The sequence below is a fragment of the Scatophagus argus genome, chromosome 13 (assembly GCF_020382885.2).
Source record: "Scatophagus argus isolate fScaArg1 chromosome 13, fScaArg1.pri, whole genome shotgun sequence".
Classification (NCBI taxonomy): Eukaryota; Metazoa; Chordata; class Actinopteri; family Scatophagidae; genus Scatophagus; species Scatophagus argus.
Window position 1 is genome coordinate 5,627,274 of NC_058505.1, and position 23,683 is coordinate 5,650,956.

Sequence of the window (23,683 nt, forward strand, 5' to 3'; positions counted from 1 at the left end):
CTTGCTTTGTGATGATAATAATAAAAATGCTTAGTGATTCATTATGAGTTGTGGTTTGGATTTTTTTCTGGTTTGTTTCTGCTGTGTGAGACATATTTTATATTTACCACCGTCTGAAAAAGAAATGAGTAATTAGAACGAATACATTTTAAATAGCATATATTGTATCCTCTTACTCCAAATTAGGTCAGTTATTTTTAGCACTTCCACTAATGCATAAAAGATCATTCAGATAGGAAAAAACTCTGAATATACCATAGTATTTGTGGGGCTGTAAGAGATTATTCATCACACAGACATTTATATTACACAAAACATATATTACTCAAACAGACCCACTGTCTGCTGTATATGACTAATATATTTTGAATTCCTTGGCATTGGATAATCGTATTGATATATTCCAGATAGATTTAAAATAAAGACTGGGTGTATCTGTCGTAGCCTATCTGCTATTAAAATATCGCACCATATTACTTCACTAACATGTTATTTTTATTTTTTTGAAAGGGAGTCAAAAACAATATCGCACTATCCTCGACGTGTAGCCCCTAAAATCAATATGCAATCTCATTTAAACCCGGGGCTAAATGATAAGAACCGTAAAGTAGACTATAAAATGCCAACTCTGCCCACAGAAAGTGCAAGTGTTCAGTATCAGCTGGAACCGGGACAAACACTAACGTGTAAAACACACGTCTTCCACTAACACCTCCTATTCCTCCCGTTAGCTTTCAAAATGACTGGAACAAGGAGATAAGTATCGATGTAAAAGAGAAATAAAGTCATTTCGGGCGTATGTCTACGGTGTCGTGTTAAGGTCACTCGCTGGCTGCCTGAATTCCCCTCTTTGTGTTTACACATCCGGGTTTCCCTGTTTGCAGCCCATTCCCCATTTAGAAGCCATTTTGGACACAGATCAGTAACATGCATGTAAACCCCGACCGACCTCCCGATGCAGCGGTGCTACTATTCAAGTGAATAACCTCAAAAAGAGCGCTGGGTTTTCGTCTCGGATGGTTTAACGGCTTCCCACTCGGTTTTTGGATCCACTTCCGATGCGAAATGCCGCACCTATTGATGGACTAACAGCCCCGGCAGTCAATTAATCGCTCCTATCTTTTCTCGCAACATTGTTGCAGCGTCGCGGCTATTGACACGCGTTGTGGTGGTGGTTAGGCTGCGGAGGGACCGGAGGCCTGTGGTCGTTTTGATCCTGGACTGATGTTTTGGACAAGCTGAGTTTTAATGTTCGCGGCGGAAAGTGGGGGAAATCTCTGTCCTGTATTCAAAACGGAACATGTCTTTTTCATGGCTGACTTGTTCACTTCTTCTGGGAACTTTATGCGCAGGTAAGCTGCTATTGTTGGTTGTGAATTTGCAACAGTTTTTTTTTGCTTCCCCCCCCCTCACCCCCACTGAATCGGTCGTCCCGAAGCGGACACATTTTTTTAACGGTGTTTGCGTTTAAAGTCGACCCGCGAACCAGTTTACGTTTGTTGGCTGATTTCAGTTCGGTTAGCAGTGGATACTATCGTTCAGCGGTGGGGATTTTGTTACCCTTAATCTCCTTTTCTGCGTTTGACCCCCCCCCGTAGCACATCTATTTCACACACGGGAGTTAGCTAAGCAATAGACGTGATTTTTAACGTATTAAAAAGCAGATAAAATGACACTAAAAGACATTATTCCGTGCTTAGAAATTTCCACCACAAAAATACACCCAGATTTGAAACTGTTGCGTCCCGGTGGCAGGAATAGAAGGCAGCAGCTGCATCAACATCCTGAAACCTTATAAGCTACATCTCAGGTCTGCACTCTTGTTTGTGGTCACAGCGCGAACAAGAGCCTTTGGAAAACACGCTTTCTTTGGACGGATTTTCATAAATCGATGGCGTTTGATTTGGAGAGGCAGAAGCTGTTTAACCCCGAACTGAGGTTACTGTTACACAGCCTGTGACTTCGTCCCACGTGAAATTGAGCTGGAGGATTGTTTTTCTTTTGTTTGTCCTATTCTTTTTTATTTCTTCTTCACAAGAAAACAAACAAACACCCTTTTTTAAAACTCTTAATGGAGGTTTTATTGTGTGTCCCAAACCTTCTCCTTGGCAATGCATCTCTGATATGGCTAAACGGTTATTATTGGAAACAATGATACCCACTTTCCTCGCTGCACGAAACGTTTTTTTCCCCTCCAACTTTTTATAAAATTTTCATAAGAGTCACAGTTGTCTCTTGTGTGCAAAATAGTGTCGTGGTAAGCTGCCTGTCCTGAATTCATGTTGTTGTGGTGTAAGCCTCGGTAAGTGACAGAGGGGGTGGGGGTGGGGGTATGATCTTGTAGTAAAAGTCCTCCCGGATCACGTGACCACAGATATCAGAAATGCCATCTTGGCTCAATGGAGCATTGAGTATCTCATCTCTGTGTGTGTGTTTGTTTGTTTGTTTGTTTGTTTGTTTGTCTGTCCTCACTACTTTCCTTCCACCCTTAATAATGTGCACGATGTTTGGTCATTGCATGCATCCCTGTGTGTTAGAATGAAATTCATTGTGTGCTGCTGGACAGCTAAATGTATGTATGTGTAAATGGATGCGTGCCTGGGTCTCTCTCTCTCTCCCTCTCTCTCTCTGTGTGTGTGTGTGTGTGTGTGTGTGTGTGTGTGTGTGTGTGTGTGTGTGTAATGGGTTGGTGGGGGTAACACTGGGGGATGGGCAGCCTCCTATAGGCACGAATTTAAAGAGACATGCACTATTTTTTCTGTGAACAAAGATTAGGCATGACGGTCCAGGCGGCTCTGTGAATGACACATGCACACGTCTTGCATGTCTTACTCGAGTCTGTCCAACGTTAAATCCGCAAAGAAGAGGAAGGAAACGTTTCCAATTAGGAATTGTGCAGCAGTGGGAGACTGACAGCTATTGTTACGTTTCTCCCCGGTTAGGGGAAACTATTTCGTGCTAAATGGCAGTAAAACCCCGTAAAGAAGACGGTCTTATCTGTCTCTCCAGATGTGTCATACTCCAGCAGGATACTGGAACTAGCATGCCGGTGTGCGTGGTGTGTTTCCATGCCACAGTTGGGCATACCATTGTTTTTCTAATTAAATTATGTCATTTTTTCCTCCTTTTTTTGTTGTTGCAGTCTGAAAAGATATTTTAGTGAATGAGATTATGCTGAACTACTATTCACCAACAATTTCTTAGCCCGGAGGAATTCCCTTTTTACTACACAGAGCTCCCTAACTTGGCTGTGTGCCAGAGTGATGATAGAGACTCTGCTCAGAGATGTTTCTTGGTGGCACAGAGCAGATCCTGCGCCATATGTCGGCGCTTCCGCCACTGAGTTTCAATTCATTACGACGTGAGCTGACTGAGGCCTTCTGTCCATCTCAGGGTACAGTCTAGGCGAAGCAGAGACCCGGGAGTGTGTGTACTACAATGATAACTGGCGCACGGAGAGGACCAACCAGAGCGGCTTCGAGCGCTGCGAGGGGGAGAAGGACAAGCGGCTGCACTGTTACGCCTCCTGGCTCAACTCCTCAGGGACCATCAAGCTGGTGAAGAAAGGCTGCTGGCTGGACGACTTCAACTGCTATGACAGGTCGGGTCGCTGAGCGAGGTCATCGTTCACTGTGCATTTACATTCATATTTTAGGCGTCTGACTCACGCCCAGAGTGACTGGTATAATTTAAATGTCTGCCCCAGGTCCCACATGTTGTCCACCACATCTCTGCATGTGGGACCTGGGGCCCCTTCAAGGACAGAAATAAAAGCTCCATGAAAAGATAGGGTGATTCATAGACTAGTTCGCAGAACATTAGGCAAAAACAACATGAGTAATTTAACAAGCAAATATGACAGAAACATTTTAATATTCCTGTAAATTGAATTTTGGACAAAGCAAACCATTTGAAGACATAATTCTTTTTGAATGGGTCAACGGATTTATCAACATGGAAACCATTCGTTACAGCCCTAAAAAGGTCTACTCTTGAAATATAACCTTGTATAAACTTAAAAGCTTATCTTAGAAGTCTTTTTTGTGTGGGTAATTAAATAAAACCATTTGCAGTGTTTTATCACAAACATTAGTGTCAACACACCTCACCAAGGTGGCAAGCAAACATATTCACCTATTTGGATTCTCTACTTACAGACGGTATTCCGGCCCTTTATTATTTCTCTGTCAATCAAGCAATCAGTTAATTGTTTTTGCTCTGCAATTTTAAAGCCAAAGGTTATCCCAGAGGCATGTAGCCTCCTGAATCCACTCATGCAAGCATCTATATACAGAATATATTGCACAATATACCACCATGTAAATTATTTAATATGTTATAAAATAAGATCTGTAAGGTCGGCAAAACGGGTTGACTTAGGTTTATAGTCTTGTTTCATTTTGACTAACTTCTATGCTGGAAGAACTGGTCCACAAACAGCAGAGCTCACATTGATTCCTTCTTGGAATAACCAGATAGTCTGCATTGACGGTGCAGTTCAGCGTCCAGTCATCTGATGGCAGGAAGATACAGTGTCAGCAGGCCAGTCAGGAGGAGAATTTTTATACTAGCCTTTATCAGCAGCCAGCGCAGAGCTGTGTGGCGCGATCAACTTCCTCGTCTTTAACATTCAAGCCACAGCATTTTGAATAACCTCTGGTGGCTCGTGAAGGCAAGCTGGAGAAAACAGGACTATAATATTCAGCCCTGAATGACACGTCTATGTATGTATAAAGAATTAACCATTAGCCAGGAATAAAATGATAAAATGCGTTTTGCAGAGTGTTTTAACCTTTTCTGTTTCTGTCTGATAATTAAAGTTGTTCCAAGGATAAAGATGACTGCTTTTATGAGTGACACAGTGGTATATAATGTCATTAGTGAGGACTATGTTAAACCAAAAGCATATTTTCAAAGGCCTAGCCAGAATGGGAAGAGCACTGATTGTAGGTTTAGACATAGGTACAAATTCATTGACATCTTCCAGGGAAATGGCCTCATCTCAAAGTGCTGCTGGCTGTAATTAGATCTATAGAAGGAATATAGTGAGGCCTGAAAAAATAAATTTAATTCTAATTAGGGTATTCCGAGTGAAAAGCTCCATAAAATGGTGACAGAAAATGAAGAGCAATGAACAGGTGCAGAGTTTTTTGTTTTTTTGTCTAAGTTAACGCTGTCACGAAGATTAATTATAGTATTTGAGAGCACTTTAGCCGTTCTGTTCTGTGCAGCAGGAGAAAAACAAATGCATGAGGATGCATTTCTTTTTATTTATTTTGAACCCTGAACACTTTCCCAAGTGACAGTAGGTCGTAGTAGGCTATGAAACTGAAAAGCATCTCGTACTCAGTGGCACATAAAACACAAAATAAGCAGAACAATAAAAAATAAAATTTGTGCATTAGGATGAGTGTTTCAGGTCGTTTCACCTTGGCTATATTTGAACATTCAAAGCACCCAAATATGTATGCATAACGGTGGAGTAACTGCATCGCCTTTGACTCGCACGGCAATCAGCTTTTTGTGTGAGCGTCAGCACATGTTGCTAACTGTACACCTAAAAGTTTCCGGGCGGACCTCGTACTTGTGCAGTGTTTCCATATTCATCAGCTTGCGTGTAGTCTCTGTGCACAGATAATACACAAACGGTGACAGTCGTACCTGCTGCATTACCAGTAACCAGTACTGAGGAGTGAATGGCTCCTGACAATAAACATGACAAATATTACTTTGTTCATAGCAGGTTTATGTACAGCAGAAGCAGATTGTCCAGGAAACCAAGAGTGAGGCGTTCACACGCTTGGTTCATTAAGATAAAGATCAAGTCTAGATCACAGGAGGCTATGCTCGTTTTACTGTCGTGAATTTGACACGCATCTGGTTTCGATGTTTGCTTACCAAAGCAGTAATGTTGGCTTGTTGCCCTACCGTTTTAGGCAAGAGTGTGTCTCCATGGAGGAAAACCCTCAGGTCTTCTTCTGCTGCTGCGAGGGCAACTACTGCAATGAACGATTCACCCACCTTCCTGACATGATTGGCAGTGGCAACCGAGGTGAGCAGCAAACACATCCCACATATAGTACAAGGAAAAAATAGGTCTTTGCTTTTCCCCTCCAATTAGTGGGAGTGAAGCTTAGCTTTGTATGTACTAGCAAAGAAACATATAATTATACAGCATCATATTTGCTGAATGTAAATGTATACCAAGGCAATTTGCACTTTGCATAAGTGGTATTGCAGAGTTCAGTACTTTTTATTTGCATTTCCTAGTAACCTACAAATCATAAAGATGCCTTCTTTATACTTTAACTATTCTGTTCCCACTTGACAGTGAAAATCCGGCCTCCGCCTCGAGTGCCGTCTCTGCTCAATGTGCTGGTGTACTCCCTGCTGCCTCTCTGCGTGCTGTCCTTGGCCCTCGTTCTGGCCTTGTGGATGTATCGCCACCGCAAACCGCCGTACGGCCACGTAGACCTGAGCGAGGTGAGGGAGTCCATACCCCAGTGTCACTCTCATGTGAAGTGATTATTTGTGCTGCTGAGAGATCAGTCTTTCACAGCATGTTTTTATTACATTTTCTGTTGATAAAGTTTTCGGAGTTTCAGTAATGTCATGTCTGTCATGGCGGCTGCTGCTGCTTATCTGTCAATATTCCTGTGATATTTTGTGGCAAGGGCAAGAGGTGCTAACATTTTATAGACAGATTTACAAGACAAAGTTAACTGGCTTTCTTAATCGGTCATTCAGGATCCTGGACCAGCTCCTCCATCTCCCTTGGTGGGTCTGAAACCACTGCAGCTGCTGGAAATCAAAGCAAGGGGGCGGTTTGGTTGTGTTTGGAAGGCCCAGTTGATGAGCGAATATGTTGCTGTAAAGATCTTCCCTGTTCAGGTATGTCAACGTTGTTAATTCACGGCATGTATGGATTTTTCTTTTCAAATCATATTTGATGCTGTTTTGTCGCTTTTCTTTGAGATTCTCCTGAATTAACATTACATTGTAGTCCCTTGATCTTTGAGGCCCTCAAAGACTAAGAAGGCTGATATCTTTGACTTTGGTTCATGCTTTACAAATGTAGAAAGGAGGTGTCTTTTCAGGAAACTTTGGAGATGACTTAAAACTCAGAAACTCAGATGCTCAGCCCTGTGACTTGATTGGAGACATGAGAGGTGTTAACTTGGCCTTGTTGCTTTGTGTCACATGAACACGGACCCCGAGTGCTTGCGTTAGTCATCAAGAGCTAAACACGACTTTGTGGTTTGTGTAGGATAAGCAGTCGTGGCAGAATGAACGCGACATATTCATGACTCCGGGGATGCGACATGAAAACCTCTTGCGTTACATCGCTGCAGAGAAGCACGGAACCAACCTGGAGACGGAGCTGTGGCTCATCACGGAGTTTCATGAGAGGGTGAGTGCACATCTCCCCTTATGCACACCTATATATAGCAAATTCATGGCAAAGGTGTAGGGCTTCATTGTTTACTAGAACTGCTGGACATATTCCAATATCAGCAGTGACTTAACGTCAACATGAGAGCATCACTGCTTTTATTAGAGAGGATTTTATTACTTACGGCAGGACTGCGGTACCCGGTATACATTAAAGTGACACACTTAGATTTATACAGTTTATTTTTCTAAAGCATGGGGTGAAACAACAATAATGATGATGATGAACACTCCCAGTTCAAAGGTAGCTTTAGGTATGATTAAATGCCTAGAGGCAACCAGAACATCTTGTTCTCTGGTCTAATTAACAAAGGTATTCACTCACTTGAGCCCACAACTGAGATTTTGAATTTCCAGTTAAAACTAATGGAGAATGGCTCCTCAAGTGAATATTTTTACCTGCTGTGTGATTAGTAAAATTCTGTGCAACTTTTTTGTATGGAATTTATAAATAAGAGTCCCTCACAGGTGAGTACTGAAAACAAGACAAATCCCCTCGTTTTTATCGTGTATTTGTGTTTTTTTTTTTTTAAACTTTTTGAAAAATTGGTAGTCCCATGCGCCCAAAGACGAAAAATGGCAAGTATTTCCTCATTTTTTAAAAAAATTCCGACTTTGATCACTAATTGTATGCCTTTTCTTTCATGTACACTAAGCTAAATATTACAGCATTTTCCCATATCATGCTAAATATAGTCTACATATTTTATGTCTTAAGCACAAATGGATTAACAGCATTAAACTGTAATTAGCATAACGACAAATGTAGCATTACATTTGTGTAAGGACGTTGAATGCTTGTCCTCGTGGGACCTTCGATCCATAGCGGTGGCACAAAAATATTTCGTTACAGTTATTACCTCAGTGCTGACGACGCATGTGTCATCTGTTGTCTTACGTGTTTCCATTTTTGTCAGTATTTTTAATGATATTTTAAGCTGTACTGTGTTAATTTCTCCTTCGTTAATGCTTCTCGACTACACTATGCTGCTGGTATGACATGCACGACTAAAAACAATTTATTCCAGGTTTTCAGCTTCATCCCCGGACACTTGACTGACAGTTAAGGTAGATTCTTGTAATCCTTGTATTTAGTGATCCTTGCTCCTCAGTCTTTAATGTGTGTGTGTGTGTGTGTGTGTGCAGGGCTCACTGACAGACCACCTGAAGGGTAACACTGTGACCTGGAGTGAGCTGTGTCACGTAGCAGAGACCATGTCCCGCGGCTTGGCTTACCTCCATGAGGACATTCCCAGCTACAAGGGAGAGGGCCCCAAGCCCACCATTGCACACAGGTATATTTAAAAAAAGTAAAATGTTCCTGAATAGTGCTGAAACTGAAGGTTGTTTCCATTATCGATTAATCTGCTTATTATTTTCGCTGTTAAGCGATTAATTGTTTAGCACAACAGTTGACAAAAAATTGTTAAAAATGCTCATCACGATTTCCCTGAGCAAAAGGAATGTCTTAAAATGTCTGTTTTTGGGTGTAACCAACAGTCCAAAACCAAAGACTCTTCATTTACCATCTTAAATGACAAAGAAAAGCAGTAAATCCTTGCATTTACAAACAGGAACCAGCAAATGTTTGACATCTTTGCTTAAAAATTACTAAAATTAATAATCGATAGTTGGCAATTAATTAATTTTCTTTCACTCTGCTAATTAAATAATTTCTATTCCTGAACCTCAAAACACTGAAAACCAGACTACATTTAATTTTGGATGAAACCTTTTATTAGTACTCCCATTGTCTGGTTGTTCTTGATTGAGTAATTTTGCTCATAAATTAAGAAGTGTGACTAAATACTGTGTAATTTTAGCGCTGTAATGAATTTGTCCTGAAATGAATTTCCCAGGGACTTCAAGAGTAAGAATGTGATGCTACGAGATGACCTGACTGCAGTCATTGGAGACTTTGGGCTCGCTGTACGATTTGAACCTGGAAAACCTCCGGGAGATACTCATGGCCAGGTGTGGAATCACTTCATTATTGCATTTTTATTTCTATTTATACAGTCACAGATCACAGGCTCCTGTAGGGAATATTTACACCAAAATAGTGAATATTGAACCAGTTCAGCGGTTTTTTTTTTATTTGACAATAAAGGATTTTTTAATTTTTTTTTCAAAAAAGCTTAAACAGCCCACTTTGAGCACAATGACCTTGTATCCATTGTCCTGTCAGGTGGGTACGAGGCGTTACATGGCTCCAGAGGTGCTGGAGGGAGCCATAAACTTCCAGCGAGACTCCTTCCTGAGGATAGACATGTATGCTATGGGCTTGGTGCTGTGGGAGCTGGTGTCTCGCTGCACAGAGGCCGATGGTGAGTCAGACAGGAGAAAAGTCACTGTGCTTCACATTTACTTCATAAATAAAGGACTAGTTTGTTGTTTTGCCTGGGAAAGCCATCTGATCCAGGTCAAAGGTGTTATGTGGGCTGTTACTCTTTAAATGGAGAGCAGATTTTGGATTTTCAGAATCTAAACACACACTCATGACCTGATCTTTGTGTACTGATTTCCATCCTGTGGCTTCACTGCCCCATTTCAGGTACAGTTGGTGAGTACATGCTGCCGTTTGAAGATGAAATAGGCCAGCATCCCTCCCTGGAGGATCTGCAGGATGTGGTCGTGCACAAGAAGATGCGTCCAGTCATCAAGGACTGCTGGCTCAAACATCCTGTGAGTAACAGTGGAAGAATAGCTCCCGCAGTTTCAGCAGCTCTACCAGGATGTCAGGCGTCCTTTTTTTCCCCAGTAGTTACAGCTCACTCATCTGAGGTCATAGTTCCCTGAGTCAGTTATGTTTTTCTGATTCTTCATGTCATTCATGCCTGTACAGAAAGAGTGAAGAATTTCTGTCTCACCTGTTTGAGTTCGAAGAGAATGCACAGAATAACTGCCGTTTTAATAGAAAATATAATGATAGACTTACTGACTTATGCCTTGTGGCTGCAGGGTCTGAGCCAGATGTGCGAGACCATCGAGGAATGTTGGGATCACGACGCAGAGGCACGATTATCCGCTGGCTGCGTGGAGGAGCGCATCGGCCAGATCGCCAGGACGATCAGCAGCACTACCTCAGACAGTCCTGTCTCCATTGTGACGTCTCTCACCAACGAGGACCTACCTCCCAAAGAGTCCATCACCTGAACTGGTGACACCATCCTTCAACTGAGCTCCTGACTTTTTATTTCTCAAATCCAAACTCTGCGGGTCTCCGTGAATATTTAAAAGCATAAAAAAAACAACAACAAGGAACGTGAATGCAGCTGCTATTTTATCCCGATACTGGTATTTTTTTTCCCGTTATAATGTTTTCAGCGTTTAAAGTCCGATCTTACTAACACATCCATCTGCTGTAGTTTTGAAGTAGTAATAAGTTATGCGATGGGCACATCTGATAACATCCATGTGTCAGATCTTCAGTGCTGTCATTACCTCATGTATTTCTCTTGTGTTAGTCTATTTTTATTACCTCATAAGTTTAACGTTTTCCTGTCTTGGTCATGATCTTCTTTGGCCAAATGAACTTTTGCTCCAAACCTCGGACAACGTGCTGCACACCTCGGAGGAACCGTTTTGAGACTGTTAGACAAAATATATTCATCTTCCTCAGGGGTCGAAGCTTCTCGATTTTTAAACGCGACAGTGCTCTTTTATTTTAAACCTGTGAATGCCTCTGAACGGGGGGAAAAAAAAAGATCAAAAACTTTGGAGCACACCTGTTTAATCGCAGGGGAGGAGCTAAAATGGGGAGCTAAGCAGTTGTATTGGACATTTTGGACTTTTTGAAGATTTGGGACAGGAGTCTTGTCCCCGGGGAACTACCTCTCAGGTATCCAGTCGGCCTCTTTGGAACATTTTCTCTAAGTCGAGAGCCAAGCTATCCAGCTAGCTATCATGGACGTATTCCTGGATTTGTTTTGTTTATTAATTGTAGAAATTCAGAGTTACTCCTTTGCCAGTGCCAGGAGCATTGATGGATGCTGCCTGGAGTTGCAATGTTACACATTCTTGTTTTCTTCTGTCTTTTTTTTTTTTTTTTTTTTAAACTGTCTGTGTGCGTGCGCGTGTGTGTGTGTGAGAGAGAGAAGACTAAATGATGTGAGATGGACAGAGAGCGTGTGTTTAAAATAAGAACTGTGGACAGACAGGTTTATCCTTGCGAGGGCCATACTTGAGTAAGCAACATGTCTGTTTTTAATTTTCATGGGTGTTTGTTCAATAGACTCAGTTGGACACCAGTCCCCAGATACCTCAGTCACTGTACATCATGCAAGGAGAGCTCAAATGGTTGCCTTTGTCTCAAATGCAATGCCATAGTTGTACCATAACATGAATACCATACATTGAATGTCTGTTATGCTGCTGTGACTATTCCAGGATACTCAAGGATTTGTAGATGTACATGTATTCTTTGTTAATATAACGCTAATGGTATTATGTGAGGCTAATATTCTGTTTGTGTTTTGTTTTTTTGTTTTTTTTTTGTTTTTTGACCGGGTAAGCCCTCAGCTGCTTACTCTTCCAGAGTGACCTCAGATGTTCTGACAAGTACCTCAGGCTTTTTTCTACATATATATCAAGTTGTGTTATGTATTTTATTGTGTTTTAGTAGTTGAGATATTCTATTGCCGGTTGGGTCTCTGTCTGTGGAGATTTTTTTATTATTTTTTTTAAAATAGAGCCCGACCAGTTGTCATGGTGTTAATGCTCTATAAAGTTAAAAGAAGAGAGACAGATTCTTGTAAATATAACCTGTACACACAGTTGCCGGACACTGATCTGACTTAAAAAAAAAAACAAAACAAAAAAAAACAAAAAAAGAAAATCAGGGCATTACTGTTCTCATTTCACAGAATAGGCAATGGATTTCTCAGTTCCACCTCTACAAGTATAAAAGTCATTGTAACAGCCAGCCCTGTGACTTTATATATTCAGATTTTTTTTTTTTTCAAGAATGGTGGTATCTGTTGGTATATCAGTTCCTCTGGATCAGAAGCTGTATAGGAGGCACTTGCATTAGAAGGTTTAGTGTGTATATCATCAAAAACAGACAAAAAAAAAGGAAAAAAAACTGATTGGTGCTGGCAGCTTCTGTGATTGGCCACTGGAAATGCCAGTTTGAACAGTATTACCTCAATATTAACCCGCTGATGTGATGTTTCAGACTTGTTCAGTGATAGTTTAGCCACATTGGACGACACACACAGGCTCATCTGTTGTGCTGTGACTAGTGCTGTGGAACGATGGTGATTTTTAACAGTGGTCTGTAATGCTTGCTCCTGTGCAGTATTGGTAAAGAACGTGTGTGTGGGGGGGAATCAGTACAGAACAATGTTTTTAGTGTTTGGAAATCATCGTTGTTGTGTCTATAACCACATGATTTATTAGTAATACGGCCCTGATATGTTTCATGTAAACAGTGGCATGTGCGTGGTCCAAGGGTCCAGCAATATTTATTATACAGCAATAGTCACTTGAATATCATAGTTTCTGTAACTAAACTCTGCTATTTTCTTCTGTGGATCCGTTAAATCCATCCCATCACACCTGGGTCATGTTCTGATGAGGACACACATTAAGGCCTCCTGATGGGAGGGGAGGAAAAATGCTTTGGTTTTAATTTGTGTGCATGAGCTGAACGTGACCCGGGTGCTTTTCACGTATTGTGCCAGAAAAACAGCAATCACGAAGGAAAATCAGCCGTGATCAGTTGTTACCTCCAAATGCTGTCTTACACCCAGCTCTTCTGAACAGAAAAACCAGTTACCTCATGCAGTACCTCGTTAGTAACACTAACATGGAGTCAAGTCTCGTCTTCAAAAAAAAAAAAAAGAAAAAAAAGAAAATATAGAAAAGACAAAAATATCAATTATTGTGTATATATTTACTTGACAATGTAAAGGCTTTCCTCCTTTTCATGTGTGAATCCTGTGAAAGCAATTTTTTTTTTTTTTGATTTACAGTCAACATATTGTTCATTTTCTCGTAGTGTGAATGGATGTTTGACTGCATTGTGTGACCTTCCCTGTTTATGTGAAGAGTGTGTGTGTGTGTGTTTGTATGTTGATTGGTTTCACTAAAATGGTTTTGAATGGTAATTTTATCTGTGAGTTGAAATGCTTAGAAATATAAACTAGATGAGAATACATCCATTTTTTGTATATTAAAATAAAGACAAACACTGATTAACCATGTAAATGCAATTCTTGGCTGTTTTATCACATTTACATGACGCATGACCTCAACGTTATACAAAAAACCTGATAAATCCAAAAAGGCAGTTGGTAGCTTGATGAAGTTTCCAGCAGTCTACAATAACAAAAGCTTTAAGGAACCTCAATAATCCCACCAGGAAGACAAAGAAAATTGAGTGCTTTAGTTTTTTTGTGATGCAAAGCGTATGTAAAAGATTTAAAGATTTTTTGTTTTTGTTCTGTCTAAATTTATATAACATCCCCAAACCATATTTTGCAATGATCTGTAAAATACTGTAGTTGTTTTGTGAATGTACATGTACACTAGATGGCAGCAGTGGTGCCAGTAGATTGGATTTAGTTATTTATTTATTTTTTGTCTGAGACAATACCCATTGAACAATATATTATAAATGAAGCAGAGTAATGAGACAACTAATTAATATTTTCTGCCTGGAGGTGGATAAAATGTACTCCAGTATATTTTTTATCCAAATGGCATAGTAGAGTACGTTTCTTCAACAACTCGAATGTATTTTAATCTTACAGAACTGACTATTTCAGCTAAGAATAAGGGATGGTTAGCATACATTTCAGAGCTAACTTATGTTCATGAATTTCATCACTGAAATAAAAAATAATGAGTGGGAAAAATGTCATTTTAGCAATACATGTACTCCTTGTTGCAACACATTAGTGAGGTGTGGCACATTTGTCACACAAATGCTACAGTTGTGACATGCTTATTTATTCACCTGTAAACCAGCTATTGTGCCATATCTTAGTAGTAATCTGACGAAGGGATGTTTTCCAGCACATTCAAAGATCATCGAACAATCCAATATCAGTTGACACGGTATAAGTGTGTGATAACAGGTCTCTTAAGGGCAACGTTTTTAGGCGAGGTATTAAGTTACAATAATTTATTTGAAGTGTACTCTAAACATGACACATATTCAAGAAAAAAATTACCTGCACTTTCTCGGCAAGTTAATGTAAAACTAATACAGTTCAACAAATTGTGAAAACGTCCGCCAGTATGGGAAGGCATCATAGTTCAATTCCGCTGAGGGAATCTGGCCAATCACAACGCGTCTGTGCGGTCATGTGACAAACCAACTAGTAAATTACGATTGACTTGGAGCTGTAGAGTGTAGGCTACTTTTCGATGTACAGTGGTGACACTAAGCGGATACGTTTAGCCGTTGTTGGAGTGAAGTTTCTCTAACGGAAATGCTCTTTAGTTTACATAGGTTCCGTTGAGCGAAGTTTTATTTGGATATCGTGGCCATTATGTCAGTAAAATGCCGAGCAGGTGAGTTAAAACAGCGTTTTGTCTTTTTTGGTTGTGCCAGCAAAGCAGTTTATGACCCGGGTCGACTGTTTTTAACTGGGGTAGCAGCAGCATCACCTTTCATTGTAAACTGTCCGGAAAAAGAAATGTTGAGGTTGCGTTGTTTTCGATGTTGTTTGAATTGTATTAGCAACGTTACCTCCAGTGATTGTATCGTTTTTTTCTTTTAAATCAGCTTATTTTCATTAGTGGTTTCTGTAAATGACAATGTTTGGAGGACCTTTTATTTTTGGACTAATATCGTTAGCGTTAGTTTTCAAACAAGCTAGCTAACAGCTCAACGTTACAACTATTGTAAGTAACGCTAACGTAAAAAACGCCAAGTAGTTAAATCCAGCTGTGACACAAAAGAAAACGCATTTAGACTTTAAATGACTTTTATGGGAGTAGTATTTAGAGAACAAATGGATGTGTTAGTTTTTTTAATTTACTTTGGCTCCTATGGTTTAAGTGGTTACTGTACATGTGTAACAGGTCTTTAGCAATTCAGTTTTAACATTACAGCATTATATTGATGAGGTTGGAGGGGACACCACACACATACACACAAACACACAATTACACACTTTATCACCTATCATTTTCCATCCAGGGACCCGGGCAGCTTGGTGAGTTCAGGGGCTAGTTGGCCTGCTGTAACCCCTGAAAAGGGTGGCTGCTGGGATGATACGGAAGAGCAGCAGCAGTAGCAGCAGTGGTGGTGGTGATGGGACTAAGCATACCCAGGGTCTGCCACAACACCTGTCCAAGCCCCACACAGGATCTCTGTCGGCTGGGTCCACCAAGACCTGGGATATGGGCCGGAGCTCCAAGAACCCCAATCCTTTGAGCAGCATGGGGCTAACATCTCACCTGGTGGGGGCACCAGGAGTGGACCCGGAGTATGTAATGCAGCTGGTTAATGATGTGCGGTGGTTCGCTGATGTGTTGCTCAACTTGAAGGAGGCTTTCCGTTGTAAAGGTGAGTCATATGAGAGCTGGAATGCAGAGGTGTTTGTGCTGGGGCTATGGAAGGTCAGCAAAGTGAAACTTTGTAAAATGACAGTTGAAGAAAGAAAAAATATCTTTGTGTGCTTTGTTACCTATAATCTGTTGTGTGTGTTCTAACAATCCATGGGTCATATTCTGATTAAGTACTCTGTTAACAGGAGTTTTGAGTTTTCTCAAACTGTATATCCTAGACAGATTTTCAACAAACCCCCGGTAGTGGTGTGGTGTGTGTATTGCATTCAGTTGATGTTTGAGAGAGCAATGACCGTAGCTTGATAAGAGCGAGAAGGTTGGACCTTATCTCTGCAAGTAAGCCCGTTACTTAAAATCAAACATGTCTATTAAGTACATGGCATTCTGTTCTAAAGATGCGACTGCCTATGGACACATCTCTTTCTCCTCTTTCATGGATTTTCCATGTGTAACTGCTGACCGTTTGTCTAGAAAGGAACCCTTTGCTCTTTGAACTGAGACACTGACATTAAGGCATGATGACTAAGGTTCTCTGCCAGCAAATTGAACCGTAGAAACACTGAGAATGTACTTACAAGATGTCACACCATTAACATTACTAATGTGTAAACACCCCTACAGCTTTTTAAGCAATGTTAACAGTTATCATTTCTCTTTGACTCACAGGTAGTATATCACACACACTGTCCCTGTTTTGGTTTTGATGCTTTCTGTGACAACACCCACACATTGTAGTTGTACTCATGGCACTGCAGTGTCTCTGTGTGTAGTTGTGATGTTACAGAGAGATGACTAAAACCCAAAGTTGGCCATGATTACAGGCAGCCAGAACCACCTGTGGAGTGTCAGTTTAGAGTGTGATAACAGCCTCACTACTAACATGCTGGAGCACTCGCAGTGTTGTTAGTGTCTCAACAACTACACACACCCACACACTGCTACATATACACAAGCACAGACGCAGCTTACAATAATTTCACACACCTATACAATACTCCACACACGAGCTCAGCTGACACAGGTTACTTATTTTTTGTTTTTCTCACTTGGTTTTGCTGTCTTTGCTCTTGTTTGCAGACACACACAAACACTCTACCCACGCAAATGCTCATGTAGTGTTACACGAAAGTTTGCAGGAGCGTATACACTGATTGTTATTCAGCGTAGGCTATGCATTGTTTTCCGTTCTCAGTCAGTCGTGTGATTTTATTAATAGCTGACTTTATAAATTGTCAAACAAATTATGAAAATTATGGATTTTAAGTTCCCAGTGCCCAAACTGACATCAGGAAAGTGCTTATTTTGTACAGTTGATAACATAAAGACTGACATTAAAGGTTTCATCAGTAATAGCATTACAATCTATCTCGTCATTGTGGGCAGACCTCTGATTTTGCTGATTATCCCTCTGTGGACTCAATAATGTGATACCACCACTATTGCAACAACTGCTACTCCTACTGTTAAAAACTACACACACACACACACACACACACACACGCTGGGGTCATACTGCAGGTCTGGCAGCGGGAGTGAGTTGTTTAGCCATTCCTCTGGCTGGAGGAGTGAGGCCTCTGTGAGAAAACCTTGGCTTGCACCTTGCTGAGTGTTGCTCTGAGCATCACAAAAACATTTGGGATATTTGCCGCCCAGTTAACAGCAGCTCTTTTTCATTCAGGTGGGTATGAAATCATACCATATGACCCTATAATGTCAGTCAACTATTTGCCGTTTGGATTAGTGGTTTATTTTTGTGATTCTTTTTTCAAAGTGACTGACACAAGTGCAAGATGCTGCTGCTCTAATGTGGTTTCCTGTATACAGTCAAAAATAAACACTGAGTTGTTTTCATTTCTAACTTGTAAAACCATGAGCACTGGGAGATGGTCAGATGCATTTGTCAACAGTCCTGCACTTATGTGAGACTGCCAGTAACAGCAAACCAACTATCAAACATCAGCTGCTTTCCTATAAAGCTAGCAGACATAATCATCTCTGAAGTTTTATTCACAAACTGTATGTTTTGAGCGCACTGTCTCAGCTTTTTGAAGAATTTCCAACTTCCAACGAGGTTAGTGAGGCCCATGCCAGCGCTCATGTTATTCTTTTCATATTTGGAAAGGTCTGTCACTGGAGCACTGTATGAAACCGACACGGTGTTTCTTTGCTGAAAGGCGTACAACCTGCTGTGATCTGGCAGGTTTGTATTTCCATTTCAGAGAAGAAGGTTTTGACTCGGTGTGTGTCTCATACAGAGAAAACTTTTAACGTTTAGCTTGGAAGATTGTTATTTTTTCACTCAGGGCACCTTCCAGTTTTTAGCTGGAGGCACATGTTTGGTCGTCAGACTCCCACAGGGAAACTCCATCAGTGACCGTAAGTTTGAATTAACTAGACCTACCACATTCACACCCACAACTTCAAGCTTATAGATTCCCCAGAGTCAGATTGTGGTGTAGATTTACACTTTCTCACATAACTGGTCTCTCAGTCACTGTGCCCGGAAGAATTGCTGCCCAAGAATGGTCAAACTCTTGAAAGAAAAAAATGTGAGGCTGAGTGAGTTTTGACTAGATGACGACTGTCCCCAACCCCAGCCCCAACCTCTTACCACTCTGCATCACACATCAAGATTTTGGTTTGATTCGTTAACCATTTACCACATTTAAATGGTTAGTGTGTGCGTTCTTCATCAGTATTGTCTTGAAAGCAAGTGGGCGATAGCAGAGGGAAAAACAACAGGACTTTTGCTTTGAGAACACATCTTGTAGTCACAAAATTGACCTTAAACATTTTCCAGTTCCTGCAAATGTCTCCTGTCAAAAAAATGAAAGAAAACACAATCATGCAGTGGTGCAAGAGACTGAATTACTGTTAGATCGATATGTAATTGTTGTTAACAGTGTAGTCAGTTTTTTTTCCTCTTATGTTGGAATGCATCTTTAGCTCTTAAGTTGCACACAGTGTGGCTTAAATTCCCCTGTCGACCTAACAAGCATTTAATAGCAGTGGTACAATAAAACAAAATAGGAATGAAGTAAAAGATCGTGATATTTTCTTCATTCTGAAATTTTCATCTGAGTCTGTATTTCTTTGCAGAAGACAGCTTGGTTAATGGTTTTAATCAGGATGAAAAAGGAGTCCTCCACACACAACTCTGCTGCTGTCCCCCTCCCATCCCCCCGCTCTCCTGCATACTCTGCATTCCTTTAGAACAAATGTTCACTTGTAGCTATAGTGCCTTCAATAGACTAATGGTAGGTGTGAGGCAGATTGACTGTGAAAACTCTCTTAGAAATAATCTGTCTTAGGTTTGTGGTCGTAAATAGAACTCGCAGTCAGCTATGCAGTCAATGTTGTCTTTCATTTAAACTTTTCAGGTTAGAAAAAGGGAATAAATGCTACTAATTGTTATAGAATTCAAGAGAAATATGTCAGGGGAACAGTTGCAGTCAGGCCAACATATCTGTATGCGTTGACTGTCTCGCTCCTGGGGGGAATCGCAACCTGTGTGTGGCAACGCTGTCAAGAGTTTTATCAAATGTCAAATTTATACACCTAGTAGTACTTTCTTCATCTTATTACATCATTGTTTTGATTTTCAGTGACCGCACAGGCACATAAAAACTCTAAATTTCACTTTTTTAACAAGTGTGCTGAAGACAAACAAAATGTGGATTTCCCTTTTTATCGAGCCAAAAAAGTTGAGGAATGTGTGTTGAGAAATGCGTGGTGATAGTTATGGATCATGTACAGGCACAGGGCTGAACAGAGTGCAGTTTTTTAACTTTAGTTGTCTTTTGTTACAACAACAGATAGCCATCAGGACACTGTCTCAAATTCTATTTCTTTGGAGGTTCCTTTCCTTAAGAGAGTTTGGGTTTCTTATTTTAGCCTTTTCGCCCCAGGTGGAGCAGAAAAACAAAAGGTTTTTCACACCAGCTCTTTTACAGCTCCACTTCAGGGTAGAATAAACATAGCACTGCATAGCTGAGCATGAGGTTGAAAGCTTGTTTACCACAGATGAACTGTGGAACGCACTGTGTCCCGCTGCGCTACAGAAAATACAGTGCAGTGCTGCATGACAAGAGGCGTCAAATGTCTTTAAATGAGGAGGAACGTGTCTAGCTGAACCACAAGACCATCCACTATGAAAACTTTACAAAACTTTATTTGACTTGTTTACCTTTCTACTGATGGTAGCAAAGTTGCTTACTCATGGACTTGTTTTTCTTTCTGCACCACAAGGTTTGTATTGCATGTAGTTGCATGATGACTGAAAAGATTTTGTCGGGTCACTTGAAAATGATTAAGTCTGTGTCCTTTAGGCTTATTAGAGTAAATACTTGCAATTTATTCCTTGTAGAATTGCACATGTTTTCACATTTTGACCGTTTTAAAACAGTGTTTGCCCTCTATGAAAGACACGACCACTCTCTAAAAAACATACACTATCACAAATATCTCCCCTTCTCACAGATTTGCTTGCACTTGCAGGTGGTTCCTTCAATCAAAAGAAAAGCCAACTTCTAGCACATAATGGTTTAATGGCCTGGTACTCTTAGGAGAAAGAAAGGAGAGATTTGTTGGGCAGTAACTTTCCCCTGTGATGCTGAAGGATGTTTTTGTGTAAGCTTGTGGTTGGGGTGTGTTTCCTGGGGTGGGATTTATGGTTATGGGCCCTGGATGTTTGTGTAGGAGATTGGTCGTGGTGAGGGGTGGATTGGCCAGTGCAGCTCCTGCTAGCAGGGGGACGTCACGGCTGGCAATTGGGCAGACCTGCTGAAATTTACAGCTGTGGATCAGGCCTGCACAGAGAGGGGCCTGTGAGTCAGCCTGTTTTTTGTTTTCTTTTCTGTGGAATACTGAAAACAGCTACTGTTATGTTTGTTCAACTTTGAGTTAAGACAACAAAAGTCAACAAAAACAAATCATGCCATTTCTAATAAATTCTTAGATCCCATATTTCACTAATTTGAAAAAAAAAATAGTCATTTCTCTTGCACAGTACAGTAGTCTCCAACACATGTTCCCATACTGTAGTAAGGCGAGTAATAATTCATTTGGTATGTGGAGATTCACCCTCAAAATGCTGAGCCACCAGCTTCTCAATGGGAAGTCATCTGGAGGTGCACATTGGACACCTTGGTACACCTTGGGATAAAACAAGTCCCAGCCTTTATTAGTTCCTGGTGGCGGTAATACATTACGCTGATTGACGCCAAATATTGTCAGGTTCTGCTTTTCAAATGTGACATTTACGTTTCTTCTTCATGTTATGTGATATTAAATTGAATATTATTGGTTTTGCCGTTTGTTGGCTAAAACAAACAGTTTGAAGGCCAATTTGGTTTTTATAAATAATTTGATTAATTGTAAGAGTAGTTACTGGTTGCAGCCCTGTTGCAGTCATGCAATTTTGTAAAACTGAAACATGAATAGGAAGTAGATGAGTTAGTTTTGTAATGGATCTAAAATCCGCGGTTTGGCCTGAAATCTCTTACTAGTGGTTAATGTGTAAAGGTTTTTATTTCCTGTTTTCCTTTTCTGCTTTGTCTCCCCTCCCTGTATGCTGTGTATTGACTCAAGAATGCGGTCTTGTTGTGCACTTGCTGTTTGGTCCTCAAACATGTCCTAAACTGACAAAGAATTAGCTTGACTATGAGGCCCAGACCTCACAGAGTGCAGTTCACTAATAGCGCAGGTAGCTGTTTATGGAGTGCCTGCTGTTTACTGTCTGTGTGATGTCTGGGACCCACTCTGTCTCCAAACAAGGCATGGGAAAGACACAGAGGCAGCCAGCAATGCTGCGCTTGTTTGGATGGAGTGGGGTGGGGCGGGTGGTGGTGTTGATGGTGGGGGGAATTAGTGTTTGGAGATGGAATCCTGACCAAACAATTCCACCTGTCGCAGATCAGGTTGCAGGCAGCTCAGCAATGCAGGCGGAGTGTGATATGGCGGGTATTTAATGTTTTCTGGCCTTGTGGTTTGTTATTGAAGAGAATTTTAGATACTCTGTGTGGTGCTTATTAGTCCAGGTTTCTTTGCGGGAAGAGGAAAAAAAAACCTTTTTGCTTTTGTGGTGATGACTGAGTCATCGCAGAGAACAATGCGTCATCATGTTGATATGAGGTGGACAGATACACATCTAAAAGAAAACCTGAGGATCCTCTGCTGCTGCGGGTGTAAATCTGTCACCCTCCCTCTTTCAAGACACGAGGAGGAGGGATGCTGATGGAGAAACGTGGCCTCTCGGGCCTTTCAGTAAAGCCCCGCGGCTGTTTCCCAAGCTGCACTGTGTCACCAGAGCTGCCGAGGCTTGTTTCATGTCGAGCAGATCGCGTGTCCAGACAGGCCAGTTGATTGCTGTTGTTATCAGTGGGGGGAGTGGAGGTTGTAACCTCTGTCAGGCCACCTGAAGATTTGGATTAGATTGGTCGGTCTCTGCACCAGACACACAATGAGCTTTGTCAGACACAATGGGACTCCCCCCACACAACACTATAAGGGGAGACATTAATTTAAAAGGCATATGTTTGAGCTGCTGTTATGTGTCAAAGTTGCGTCACCACTTAAACTTGCTTAACAGTGATACTCCAAACACAATATGTACTTTGACTATTTTGCAGTGTTGTGGCAAAAATCTGAGTGTTAGCAGTACACTCAGGCTACCGACTAACAGCAGAAAATTACATAATTGGTTTAAAGAACACAAGTGACTCATGTACTGTTTACTAAATTTCATGGTTTACTTTTTCAGTTATGCTTAATGCAGCGTGTGGGGACGTGTGTTGCAGGTTAAATAACAGAGATGGTGTTGTGAGTGGTATTGTCTTTTTGTAGTAAAATCATAGAACACTGATGTAAACCTTGACTGAACAAATTAAATCAAGAAAACCTTTAAACTGCCAGTTGGGTGACTTTTGATTCCACATTAGATTAAGAAAATATTCTGTAAAGTTTTAGCTAAATCCTCAGTTTGTGTTTTTAAAACTCAGCTGTTAGGAGTTGTGCATCAACAAGAGGGAATAGAAGCATGACTCCCATGATTGTGAGGTAAACATAAAGGATCTGCCACTGTTATTATAAATATGCAACTATTCTGGTTTTTAATTGTAATTGTAAATAAGTAATATTTAAAGCTAAAATGAAGAGCATTTGATGGTTTCAGTGTCTTAAACACGACCATTGACATTATAGTTAACTGAATATCTTTGAGTTTTTCACGACTGGGCAGTTTTCAGTATCATTTCAAGGTAAGAGAGAAATACATACTGATTTGGAGACCAGAACTTGTAATTTTTGGTTATATTATTGTATTTTGTTACATATCAGTTGCAAGGTTTGAAACTACTAAAAACCTTGAGCAGCAGGGAGGTCTTGAGCTTGCAGAAAATAAACGAAGCAGACTGAGCGTGAAGCGTGGGTGGGAGACCAGCTCATCCCACCACTGTAAAGAAAGACAAGGCAGCCTCAAGCTGCGTTGGCGTTTGCAGGGGGTCCTCCGTTAAACAATATGGCCCAGCTCAGTGCCGCAGTGCTGTTATCTCTACCAAAACAATGGCATGGCCCCCCACAATCAGCTGCAAATTTCCAGTGCGCTTTCTGATGCCATTGTTGTGACAAAACCACTCACCAGTGATTTTTACCAGCCTCCTCTCAGCTGTCTCACGCTGCAGTGACCACAGATCCTCTCACACAGTTCAAA

General features: G+C 41.0%; 2 protein-coding genes across 2 annotated transcripts in view; both read left to right on the forward strand.

Annotated features, from left to right (window-relative positions):
* Nucleotides 1–685: 685 nt before the first annotated feature.
* LOC124069594 (activin receptor type-2B-like) lies at nt 686–13,656 on the forward strand. The gene is made up of 11 exons (XM_046408859.1): nt 686–1,352; nt 3,394–3,601; nt 5,937–6,052; nt 6,332–6,483; nt 6,748–6,891; nt 7,268–7,411; nt 8,599–8,747; nt 9,312–9,426; nt 9,641–9,779; nt 10,007–10,137; nt 10,414–13,656. The coding sequence occupies exons 1-11, from the start codon at nt 1,301–1,303 to the stop codon at nt 10,606–10,608; spliced, it is 1,545 nt and encodes a 514-aa protein (XP_046264815.1). The 5' UTR covers nt 686–1,300; the 3' UTR covers nt 10,609–13,656.
* Nucleotides 13,657–14,785: 1,129 nt separating this feature from the next.
* The window catches only part of LOC124069357 (rho GTPase-activating protein 29-like), a 28,028-nt gene continuing 19,130 nt past the window's right edge, over nt 14,786–23,683 (forward strand). The window contains exons 1-2 of the mRNA XM_046408459.1: nt 14,786–14,973; nt 15,605–15,973. Coding sequence (XP_046264415.1) covers nt 15,676–15,973 — 298 coding nt within the window. The 5' untranslated portion in view covers nt 14,786–14,973; nt 15,605–15,675. The remainder of the gene's footprint in view (nt 14,974–15,604; nt 15,974–23,683) is intronic.

Excerpts from the sequence above, each read along its gene's own strand:
- LOC124069594 (XM_046408859.1), top strand. The coding sequence starts at position 1,301 with ATGTCTTTTTCATGGCTGACTTGTTCACTTCTTCTGGGAACTTTATGC. Across the intron at positions 3,602-5,936 it reads GACTTCAACTGCTATGACAG|GCAAGAGTGTGTCTCCATGG; the intron begins GTCGGGTCGCTG and ends CTACCGTTTTAG. Across the intron at positions 6,484-6,747 it reads GCCACGTAGACCTGAGCGAG|GATCCTGGACCAGCTCCTCC; the intron begins GTGAGGGAGTCC and ends TCGGTCATTCAG.